The sequence below is a fragment of the Carlito syrichta genome, unplaced genomic scaffold (assembly GCF_000164805.1).
Source record: "Carlito syrichta isolate Samal-C Ts95f unplaced genomic scaffold, Tarsius_syrichta-2.0.1 Scaffold316190, whole genome shotgun sequence".
Taxonomy (NCBI): Eukaryota; Metazoa; Chordata; class Mammalia; order Primates; family Tarsiidae; genus Carlito; species Carlito syrichta.
The window spans coordinates 566,623-578,922 of NW_007260286.1; the positions used below are offsets into that span (position 1 = coordinate 566,623).

The 12,300-nt window shown below is 40.7% G+C and overlaps 2 protein-coding genes and 1 pseudogene across 7 annotated transcripts in view; 2 read left to right on the forward strand and 1 right to left on the reverse strand.

Moving 5' to 3' along the window:
- Positions 1-10,180, forward strand: part of SOS2 (SOS Ras/Rho guanine nucleotide exchange factor 2) — an 89,753-nt gene extending 79,573 nt beyond the window's left edge. For 3 of the 5 annotated variants that reach the window (XM_008073826.2, XM_008073825.2, XM_008073824.2), the window contains 2 exons: positions 7,185-7,294; positions 8,462-10,177. In XM_008073826.2, coding sequence (XP_008072017.1) covers positions 7,185-7,294; positions 8,462-8,971 — 620 coding nt within the window. In that variant the 3' untranslated portion in view covers positions 8,972-10,177. Of the gene's footprint in view, positions 1-7,184; positions 7,295-8,461 lie in introns of all 5 variants that reach the window. The other 2 variants (XR_002481309.1, XM_021706877.1) reach the window with 2 other exon arrangements.
- Positions 3,088-3,635, reverse strand: LOC103276421 (annotated as a pseudogene).
- A 593-nt stretch (positions 10,181-10,773) lies between the features above and the next one.
- The window catches only part of VCPKMT (valosin containing protein lysine methyltransferase), a 9,008-nt gene continuing 7,481 nt past the window's right edge, over positions 10,774-12,300 (forward strand). For both annotated transcript variants that reach the window (XM_008073828.2, XM_008073829.2), the window contains exons 1-3: positions 10,774-11,085; positions 11,181-11,291; positions 11,449-11,521. In XM_008073828.2, coding sequence (XP_008072019.1) covers positions 10,823-11,085; positions 11,181-11,291; positions 11,449-11,521 — 447 coding nt within the window. In that variant the 5' untranslated portion in view covers positions 10,774-10,822. The remainder of the gene's footprint in view (positions 11,086-11,180; positions 11,292-11,448; positions 11,522-12,300) is intronic.

Here is a 12,300-nt window from a genome sequence, read left to right on the forward strand (position 1 = left end):
CCTCAAACCAGGAGAACTTCGACTACTAGAAGTCGACAACCGCGTAGTTCTACCCATAGAAGTGCCAATTCGAATATTAATCTCATCAGAAGATGTCCTTCATTCATGAGCTGTGCCCTCCTTAGGCTTAAAAACTGATGCCATTCCCGGACGCCTTAACCAAACTACACTCATATCAACCCGGCCAGGCCTCTATTATGGTCAGTGCTCAGAAATTTGTGGGTCAAACCACAGCTTCATACCCATTGTCCTAGAATTAGTACCATTAAAATATTTCGAAGATTGATCAGCATCAATAACTTAATTAACACTGTGAAGCTTATATAGCATTAACCTTTTAAGTTAAAGACCGAAAGTATCAAACCTTTCCACAGTGAAATGCCCCAACTAAATACATCAACATGATTTACTACTATTTTAGCCGTGACACTAACACTTTTTATTTTATTTCAACTAAATATTTCAAAACTAGTGTATCCCCTTAACCCAAGCCTAATAGATATTAAAACACAAACGTTTAAATCCCCTTGAGAACTAAAATGAACGAAAATCTATTTGCCTCTTTCATTACCCCTACAATAATAGGCCTACCAGTAGTAGTACTAATTATTATATTTCCAATTATCTTATTTCCAACCTCAACCCGCCTAGTCAACAACCGATTTGTCTCTTTACAGCAATGGCTAATTCAACTAGTACTTAAACAAATAATGTCTACACACAACAATAAAGGCTGAACCTGGTCTCTAATATTAATCTCCCTAATTTTATTTATCGGATCCACAAACTTACTAGGTCTATTACTCCACTCCTTTACACCAACTACTCAATTGTCAATAAATTTAGGCATAGCAATTCCTTTATGAGCAGGAGCAGTAATCACCGGCTTTCGCCACAAAACCAAAGCATCCTTAGCCCACTTTCTCCCACAAGGAACCCCTATTCCCCTGATTCCTATACTAATTATTATCGAAACAATTAGCCTTTTTATTCAACCAATAGCTTTAGCCGTGCGACTAACCGCCAATATTACAGCAGGCCACTTACTCATACACTTAATTGGAGGAGCTACCCTAGTCCTATCATCAATTAATACTATTGCAGCATCAACAACATTCATTATTCTTATACTACTAACAGTCCTAGAACTAGCTGTAGCTCTTATTCAAGCCTATGTGTTTACACTCCTAGTAAGCCTTTATTTACATGATAATACATAATGACCCACCAAACACATGCCTATCACATAGTAAACCCCAGCCCTTGACCACTAACTGGAGCTCTCTCAGCTCTTCTTATAACATCAGGTCTTATTATATGATTTCACTTTAACTCCCTTATACTCCTAATCTTAGGCCTTACTACAAACACACTAACCATATATCAATGATGACGCGATATTATTCGAGAAGGAACCTTTCAAGGCCATCATACATCAATTGTACAAAAAGGCCTTTGATATGGTATAATCCTCGTCATCCTCTCAGAAGTATTCTTCTTCGCAGGCTTCTTCTGAGCCTTTTACCACTCCAGTCTAGCACCAACCCCCGAACTAGGGGACTGCTGGCCCCCAACAGGTATCTACCCCCTAAATCCCCTAGAAGTGCCCTTACTAAATACATCCATCTTACTAGCCTCAAGCGTTTCCATTACATGAGCCCACCATAGCCTACTAGAAGGCAATCGTAAATAAATACTTCAAGCCCTATTAATTACTATTATATTAGGTATTTATTTTACCCTACTTCAAGTATCAGAATACTTTGAAACATCATTTACCATCTCCGATAGCGTCTATGGATCGACTTTCTTTATGGCCACAGGCTTTCACGGACTCCATGTTATCATCGGTTCAACCTTTCTAACCATTTGTTTCCTTCGACAATTAAAATTCCACTTTACATCGAACCATCATTTCGGATTTGAGGCCGCCGCCTGATACTGACATTTTGTAGACGTAGTCTGACTATTCTTATACGTTTCTATTTATTGATGAGGGTCCTATCCCTTTAGTATTAATTAGTACAATTGACTTCCAATCAATTAGCCCTGGTATAACCCAGGAAGGAATAATTAATTTAATTTTATCCCTAATTATGAATATAACGCTCACACTACTCCTGGTTTCAATTGCATTCTAACTCCCACAACTAAATATATACACAGAAAAATCTAGCCCCTATGAATGTGGCTTTGACCCAACAGAATCAGCTCGCCTACCTTTCTCTATAAAATTCTTCCTAATTGCTATCACTTTTCTCCTATTTGATCTGGAAATTGCTCTCCTCCTTCCTCTCCCCTGAGCTACCCATACAACAAACCTTAACCTTATATTAACTATAGCCCTAGCCCTTATTTCTATTCTAGCCCTAGGGCTCGCATATGAATGAATTCAAAAAGGACTTGAATGAACTGAATATGGTAATTCGTTTAGCTAAAATAAATGATTTCGACTCATTAGACTATGCACAATGCATAATTACCAAAATGCCATACATCTATATTAACCTTCTCCTTGCTTTCTTAACATCACTCCTAGGTATATTGATATATCGCTCACATCTTATATCTTCCCTATATGTAACATGTCAAAATATAAAAATGCTCACACCCTTTGATCTTCTTGATTCAACAGAAAATTGAGTGCTTAATTTGTACCAACTACTCTGCTAAGCACTACACTAGGAATTCAATATCAAGCAAGAAAGACAAAGTCTCTGTCTTTTTAATACAAAATATCCAAAACTTTTTTTGGAAAAAATTATGTGCATAAAGACCATATTGTCCAGCCCACTCTCTTGATTTTTTTCCTATTTTGCTTGCAGCTCCTTGGTCTCTCTTGCTGGTTCTCTTCATCTTTCCAAGCTATTAACATTGGAAGGCCCTAGGACTTGGTTTCTGGATCTCTTTTCTTCTCACTCACTTGGTTTTCTCATTTAGTCTCATGTCATTTTTTTTTTTTTTTTTCATTTTTTTCCTGTCTCAGGTTTATTTGTACAAATAGCACAGGAGGACACCAGCCCCACGCAGACAGCATCCTGGGGGTCAAATCAGTCCTTCTGTCCACACATTGGCAGACAGAGGCCTCTACTCTGGAGCTTTTGTAGGGGTCTGGGCACCTTTGGGAACCTGAGCAGGAGCTGGAACTGAAGCTGGAGTTGCAGGTGAAGCTGCGGCTGGGGCCGTAGTTTGATCCTTGGCCTTTGGCGGGCAGAGCCTGCGGCCCTTGGCAATATGGGCATGAATACCCTTCCCAAGCTTTGGGTGGACAATGTATGCAAGTTGAGTAAGCTTGCAGCTAGGACCCTTTGGGATCTTGGGCTTAACTTCCTTGGGCTTTACGAGGGCCTTGATAGCCTCAGCACGTGCACTCATGGCACTGGCGTTGTTGGCTTGCATCTTCTTCAGGCCCTTCTTGTTGTGCTTCTTGGTCAAGTTCCTCAGGAACTTGGGATCCACCCCCTTAAGAGACTCATATCTTTGTGCTCGGGGTTTCTTGATGCCATTTCTGTGCCATTTTGGGGACTGGTTGTGTGTGGTATGGTTCTTGGACTTGGCCATGTCGTAAGCCGTGGCTCCTGAAGCGCCTGGGACCGGAAGAAGTCAGTCTCATGTCATTTATATGATAATTCCCAAGTTTACATCGCTAGCCAAAGTCTCTCTTCTGACTTCTTTCTTCTTCTTCTTGTGACTTCTAAACTCATATATTCAGTGACTCGTTTGCATCTCCATTTGGACATTTAATAGAAATCTCAAACTTAACCTCTCCAGATCTGACCTTCTTTTTATCCCTCCAAAATTGTTCGTCTCACAACCTCCTCTCAATTCTAATTGCAATCATCCAATTACTTAGGCCAAAAATAGTAGAGGTATCTTTTACTTCTCTTTTTTTCTCACACCCCAAATGTGATGCATCACCAAATCTTGGTTACCCTCAAAATATATCCAGAATCCAACAACTTCTTACCATCTCTATTGCTGCCACCCTGGTCCAAGTCCACCACAATCGCTTACCCTTGTTTATAACAGTAGCATTCTAACTTCTTACCTTCCCCACTTTAGTATGTTTTTAGTGTAGCAGCCAGAATGATCCTTTCAAAGTCCAAGTTCAACCTTATCTCACCTCTGTTAAAGCCCTTTTGGTGGCTTTCCTTCTCACTCAATAAAAGTCAAAGTTACTTCAAAGGACCCACAGGCCAGACACAGTTTGCCTCCTTCAGTCTGTCAGACCTCATCATGCACTGTTCTCTCCCCTCTCTCACACTGCTCCAGTTAGCCTGCTTCTTTGAGTACAGTAGATGTGTTATTGCATTAGGGCTTCTGCCCTTGCCATTCCTGATGCTTCCCATACTCTTCAGCCATTTGGCTTCGTGGCCTCCTCCCCTGCCTCCTTCAGACTTAGTGAGGCCTTCCCTAATCACTATTTTAAGTTGCTCTCCCCCTACATCTTTGTATGCCCTTTTCCAACCTAATATTTCTTCTTGGAATTTATAGCTATTATACTTTTACTTAATTATCTTATCTGTTTTTTTCTCCCTAATCTCGAGTATAAACTCTGTAAGAACATATAGTTGTGCCTGTTTTGGTTCACTGTGATATTGCTAGTGCTTTGAACAGTGCCTGGCAGTATTAGCAGCTGCCCTGCGACTATCTGTTGAGTAGATGGATGGATGAGTGGCAAAAAATTCGAAGTAACATAGATAGCTAACTAGCATTACAGATAAGGTTTCATAAATTATCTCACATTGGCTGGGCATGGTGGCTCAGCCTGTAATCCCAGCACTTTGGGAGGCCGAGGTGAGAGGATTGCCCGAGCCTGGGGGTTTGAGACCAGCCCAGAAAAATTGGTAAGACCTCATTTCTACAATAAATCACAAAAACTAGCTGTGTGTGGTGGCATGCGTCTTGTAGTTCCAGCTACTTGGAAGACTGAGGCAGAAGTATCACCTAAGCCCAGCAGATTGAGGCTGCGGTGGCTATGAGCATGCCACTACACTCCAGCCTAGACAACAAGAGTGAGACTTCAACTCAAAAAAAAAAAAAAAAATCTCACATTTGCTAGGTCGGAATACTGCAGCTATTTTTAAATGTTCACGAAAACTGTCATCTTGTAGGGAGATGCTCTTGGTAGAAAATAACATTGTATTCACACTTTAGCAAGGGTTACTGAGTGCCTACCATGGAAAAATCTAACAAAGTAGATAAGTGATGACTTTAAAGTCAGGCCCAGACTCAAAAACTCTCACAGCCTTCCCATCATCATTCAGGTATCTTCTGCTTCCATGAGTGTATATGTCTCTTACCGTCCAGCTTCATCAATAAGAAAACATTCTGACAGACATAATGTGAAGGAAGGCTGCTTTAAGACTGGTTGATTCGGTGGCCCAGTGATATTATTAATGACCAGGGTTCTTTTTGACTCTTTATTGTTTTTTTGTTTGTTTGTTTGTTTTTGGTTTTTTTGAGTTGGAGTCTCACTCTGTCGCCCAGGCTGGAGGGCAGTGGCACGTTCCCAGCCACCACAGCCTCGACCTGCTGGGCTCTGGCAATCCTTCCGCCTCAGCCTTCTGAGTAGCTGGAACTTAGGCGTGGACTCTATTGTTTTATCCAGATTATCAGCTTTATAAGCTGTTTTCACTAGAGGCCGTAAGAATGCTAGCAAGAGTAGTAAAGGTTACGGGTTACTTTATTCAGTTTAATTATATGTAGAGAGAGATACAGAGACAGAATAATAGAGTGCTTTTCCAAAAGAGCAAGGAATTTCCTTTCCAGTAGCTTCCACAGAATCTCCTTTCAAATTTCACTAGTCTAAACTAGGTCACATGCTTACTGTTTAACCAATCACTCTGACTAAAGGAATGGTATTACACTGATGGATTTGTACTAATCAAGTCGCATCCTTGGAACTAATGAGTAAGATCAGCTTTCTCTATGCACAGCTGCATGTATGAAAGAGAGGTGGATAAAAATCTGGTCATGTTGAGAAAGTGAATCCTATGCCTACTTCTTGGTATGAATTGGGGTGCCCTGGGCAAGATTAATAGACTCAACCTTGTGGGATGGATTTACCACCATAAAGAGGAGTTTTCCCAAAGGCAGAATAAACGATGCTGGACAGGCATGAAGAACATACCCTCTGCCTAACCTCCCCACACCATCTGCCAACCTCATAGACATAACTTTGTGCAGCTGTTGGCCCCTGAGCCAACAGGACTCCCAGAGGTAACTGCATAGTCACAGGATCAGGACAGCAATTTTTGACATAGAATAATTAGCTTGATATATCTACTTGGATATCTCATAAGACAGTTCACTTAGAGTTTTGTTATTAAATTAAATTTTATTTAATTAAAATTAAACTCATCATTTTATTTCCCAACTAGCTCCCGTGTACCCCAGTCTCAGTACAGTGACAAATAAAACATGGTTACTTGTTTTTATAATAACTTTGTGTGTAAACCTCTAACTTTAGTCCGAGAGAGGGTGATGGAGTTGAGGCTTTTCTCCCATCCCTCCAGCTGACATCGCCTGTAATACAGCCTTTTTCCCCTGGCCAAAACAATACCAACTATATGTAGAGAGCTATCAAATGGGGAGTTGGACCATAGAAACGAATCAGAATGAAAACAGTCCTTGTTCTATGTCTGGTTGATCTGTTTAGGAGCAATTTTCCCCTAATGCTTTATTATTTATATTTCCTCTAATGTGCTTATATAATGTGTACATTATCAATGAGAGACTTGTAGAGAGTTCTGTGATATGTCACTACAATATGGTCTCCTATGTAAGCATTTTATTACATGTGTAGTAATGTGCCTAATTCTAGGTGCTTCAAAAATACATGCTCTCTGATTAGGATGGTTGTTCTCTGGAAGTTACTACAGTATATTCAAACACGTTTATTTTTTAGATTACAAAAAGGCTTTTTGTGGAGCAGAATCTCATTACTCTTAATTAAATACTGTGCCTTCATTTAGCTAAGGCACCTCTAATGTGCCTAGTCATTGTGCTAGGTGCTAAGGGATGCAAAAATAAATGCAGAAAGCTTACAGGTTAACAGGGAGGATAGATAAACCAACAGTCAGATGTAAAACAGGCAATATAGTCTGTGATCACAATTTGTGACAGTTTTATCTTATAATTGCACTGTGAATTGTGATTAAACTGGTATTTTCCTCTCTTAGAATCTTTCTTCAGTTCGTGTGGTAGTTTACATAAACTAAGTGAAGAGCCACTGATTCCTCCTCCACTTCCTCCTCGAAAAAAGTTTGATCAAGATGCTTCAAATTCCAAGGTAGTCAAAAGGGCTTTTCTTCAACTTGTTCAAAGCTGTGAATCTTCAAAATAGTGCTCATTCTTATAAAGAGTCTGTCAATTATACTTTGACTACGCTTTATGATTTTTCAACATTTGGGTTGTTATGTTTGAAAAATAGTTTTAGTTATTTAATCCTCATAAAAGCCTTTTCTAAAAAAGAGATTGGGCAGATTCATAGATCCTCAGAAGTACATTTCTTTCAGGTACAGATGGGAAAAACTTTAGTAGCATTGGAAGTAGTCTTCAAACTTTCAACCAGTGCTTCTCAAATTTTTAAGGTGTATCAGAATCACCTTATGAAAACCAGATTGTTGGCCGGGCTCGGTGGCTCAGCCTGTAATCCCAGCGCTTTGCAAGGCCGAGGTGAGTGGATTGCCTGAGCCTGTGGGTTCGAGACCCACCTCAGCAACTTGGCGAGACCTCATCTCTACAATAAATCAAAAATTAGCTGGGCATGGTAGCGTGCGCCTATAGTTCCAGCTACTTGGAAGGCTGAGGTGGAATGATCGCCGGAGCCCAAGCAGGCTGAGGCTGCAGTGGCCGGGAGCAGCCACTGCACTCCAGTCTGGGTGACAGAGTGAGACTTCAACTCAAAAAAAAAAGAAAAGAAAACCAGATTGTTGAACCCTATCTCCAGAGTGTTGGATTCAGTAGGTCTAGGGTGGAGCCCAAGAATTTGTTTTTCTAACAAGTTCCCTACTGTTGGTGATGTTGCTAGTCCCTGGATCACACTTTAAGATCTACTGCTCTAAGCCTCATTGGAGAAAGTAGAAGTAGATGCCCAGCAAACAGAAGCTGAACATTAAAATCCTCTTGACAGCATGTCCTTTCATGTCTATAAAGTTGCGTATTGTTTTCACTTACCTATCATTATAATTAAGATGCATAAATTTCTGAAATGTGTATACAAAGCAAGATAACCCAAGGCTTTATGTTCTAAGATTTCAATTAAACACCTCATATATAAAAATATTAAACTGAGTCTTGAATTAAACTGGGAGTAATTTATTCATAATCTGATCATTAACACAGATTGAGCCTCTGAATTTAATTTGACGCATAATAATTTTTTCACTTAAGAAACTTATTTTACAGATTTTTCAGGAGAATAAAGGTATAGCTTAATTACTTTTTTTTTTTTGAGGGAAATACGAAATCTGATGATGACCCTCCTGCCATTCCACCAAGACAACCGCCTCCTCCAAAGGTAAAACCCAGAGTTCCTGTTCCATCTGGTGCATTTGATGGGCCTCTGCATAGTCCACCTCCACCACCACCAAGAGATCCGCTTCCTGATACCCCTCCACCGATTCCCCTTCGGCCTCCAGAACACTTTATAAACTGTCCATTTAATCTTCAGCCACCTCCACTGGGACATCTTCACAGAGATCCAGAATGGTTCAGAGACGTCAGTACGTGTCCAAATTCACCAAGCACTCCTCCTAGCACACCCTCTCCAAGGGTACCACGTCGATGCTACAGGCTCAGTTCTAGTCATAATAATCTTGCTCATCCTCCAGCTCCTCCCGTTCCACCAAGGCAGAACTCAAGCCCTCACCTACCAAAACTGCCACCAAAGACTTACAAACGGGAGCTTTCGCACCCCCCACTGTACAGACTGCCTTTGCTAGAAAATGCAGAGACTCCCCAATGACCTTAGCCATATGTAGTCGTTGACACTGGAATGGTATTTGTAAAGTTTTTTTTTTAATTTATTTTAAAAAGGCATAGTATTTTAGTACTTTGTACAAATAATGCTCTTACAAAAATGCTACTGATCAAATAAGCTTTGAAGAATTGGAAAAATAAAAATACAAAAGTCCTTCACCATTATCCTCAGGTGATCAGTAGCGCTGCCTTGTCTTGGATCCCCAGTGCTGCCAAAAGGCCAGTATCAAGAGTTTATATTTGCACTGGAGACTCTGCTAAATATGGTTTAAGGTGACATCGCACTGAAGGGGATAGTGCTTTTGTGGAGTTTTTCAAATTTGAATAATAGATGCCTTTGTAAGGCAATGAATTTACACAAATATAGGGATATATGGTGTTACAGATTTTTAAACCTCTTTGACCATCTTCTAGTTTCTATTTCTAGTTTTTACATCTAGGAGAATTGTGAATAACACCAACTGTTCTTAAACTCTTTAATGCCATGTCTTAAATGCCAGTATTTGCTGCTGAAGACAAAAATGAAAAGTAGAATGAAAATAATAGAATGCACTGTGTTTATTATTTTGTCAAAATGTAAACAAAGACTATGTAACCCAATTATGGAGGAAGAAAAGGGCATGTATCTCATTCAGATGTGCCTTTTGTTTCTGCAGACTATGGTGTCTTTAGCTAATGAATTGCCTATTGTTTTGGAAAACAAAGTTAATATGCCATGTATGTACAGTTTTGTTTATATTGTATATTTAAAGATACTGCTAATAACCTATATAAATTTAAGTGACTTGAGGCCTATAATACAATCTGCTACTTTACTAATTCATAAATTCAGAGGAAATCCTTATGGCATAGGAACCCACTACCTTGCCTTCAAAACCTAGTAACTTTCTCTATAAATCTCATGTTAACTGAAATTTTTAAAGGAATTTTTTTTTTAGATTCATAATATTGAAACCAGCAAATACTTAAAGCTTTATTAAACTTTTTAATCGGATAAGTGAGTAAAACCTTTCTTTTCCATCTGACCGCCTTCCTTCAAAGTGAAGAGTGTTTTGCTGATAGCGCCGTAGCAGCAGTTGTAAAGTAGCCAAAAGCCACATTGTTTATTTACTGGTCTGTGGCCTTTTACTGTGCTTTGTATCAGAGTTCTTAACAAGATTAATAAATCACCCCAGTCTTAATTTTTAAAAGACTTAAAATACTTGTTTTTATTATAAGTAACAAAGAGAGAGATTGTTGAATCCTGTATATAGACACCATTTTCAATATTTTGTGCAATTTACATATTACTCAAGAACTTAAGTGTTAATTTTAGAGAGAGAATTTTGTCTCCACTGTTAAGTGTGATGGGCAGGCTTCCGGCAACTACTTGTGTGCATTCATACCAGGGACTAGGAGCATCTAGGAAGCTTTTGAGGGGGAAGATTACAGCCATTTTGGTAAGATCTTGGAAGCTGCCTGGATTTACAGCCAGTAACTCCTGTGTGAATCTTTGGAGGTAAAAACACTCTGAAGTTGGCTTTGCTTTTTAAAGAGCAGACTATCACTAACATTGTCTGGAAAAGTGGTGTAAATCGAGCCACCTCTTCGTTAAGCCAAGCGTGTGATTAAAATCGAGAGGCCGCCAGGCGCTGGGGGGGGGGTGCTGGGTGTGGGAGAGTACTGGGGGAAGCGCCCCACCACGCCGCACGGGTCTGCCTTCTGAACTTGGAGCCCGCGCAGGCGCCCTGGCGCCCACCCACTTTGCTGGGAGGCACCGCCCCTCGGGAGGCGGGGCCGCGCGGCCGCGCGCTGATGTGACGCCACTGCGCGCGCCGAATCTTGTTGCCCGGCAGCGATGGCGGCGCCTCCGGAGTCTGTGGAGGATCCACTGCGGAGCTTTGTGCGAGTTTTGGAGAAGCGGGATGGGTCGGTGCTACGACTGCAGCAGTATGGCTCTGGCGGCGTGGGCTGCGTTGTCTGGGATGCTGCCATTGTTCTTTCTAAATACCTGGAAACGCCCGAGTTTTCTGGCGACGGGGCCCACGCGCTGAGTCGGCGGTCGGTGCTGGAGCTGGGTTCGGGCACCGGGGCCGTAGGGCTCATGGCTGCTACCCTCGGGTAAGAGCTGACGGGAGGGGCTCCGCTTTGCTGGGGAAACCCGGGTTATAGGCTTCGCACCTGGTGCCTGCACCTCAGCCAATGTTATTTTATAGGGCAGACGTGGTAGTCACCGACCTTGAGGAAGTGCAAGACTTGCTGAAAATGAATATTAATATGAACAAGCATCTTGTCACTGGTTCTGTTCAAGCCCAGGTACTGAAATGGTTTGTATGGCCTTTCAGCTTGTTTTAAGATACCGATGTGTGGTGTGCTTTAAATTGTGTTTCATTAAAGCACGGAAAGGGACTCTGGTTGATGTTTATTAAACAGAATTTGTAATTACTAAAGCAACAGTTAAAGTATTTGTTTGACATTTTTAAGGGGGGAAGAAATACAGGACTTTACTTCTCCACCAGACTACATACTGATGGCTGACTGCATATACTATGAAGAGGTAAGCATTCAGTGAATGAAGTCCCTTCCTTTAGAAGATGAGCCATATCTTGTGGCTTCTGTAAAGCACACATTTCTTCACATTTTTACATCTCTGAATTCGGGATATTTGTCTTAGAGTTGATGACGTAGTACAGAGAAGGTAAATACACTAAGGACATCATATATGTGTATACACTGATTATTAACCTATAGCATGCTGAGAAAAGTGTTATATGCATTTTACTAGAAGTTTCTGTAAAAAATTTTAAAAGATTTTGCCATTTGGATGTTACAAAAAGTTGAGCGCCTTTTTTATTTCTACACTATTTCCAGTGAACATCATCAGTTTATAAGTGTTGTGGGCATCACTTATTTTTTAAATAATGAGCATTGAGCGGGGTGCAGTAGCACAAGCCTGTAATCCCAGCACTTTGAGAGGCTGAGGCAAGAGGATTGTCTGACTCCAGGGGTTCAAGACCAGCCTGGGCAACTTGGTGAAACCTTGTCTCTACAATAAATTAAAAAAAAAAAATTAACCAGGCGTGGTGGCACACGTCTGAGGCAGAAGGATTGCCTAAGCCAGGCAGGTTGAGACTGTGGTGGCTCTGAGTGTGCCACTGCAACTCAGCTTGGACGACAGAGTGAGACTCCAACTCAAATAAATAAATAAATAAATAACATTGAGCACCCATGTTCAAGTTAGGGTCAGGTTTACTTTTGGAGGGTAAATTGTTGATTATTTAAATCCCAAATTAAATTAGAATAAATCAAACTTTCTTTTTTTTTTTTTTTTGAGTT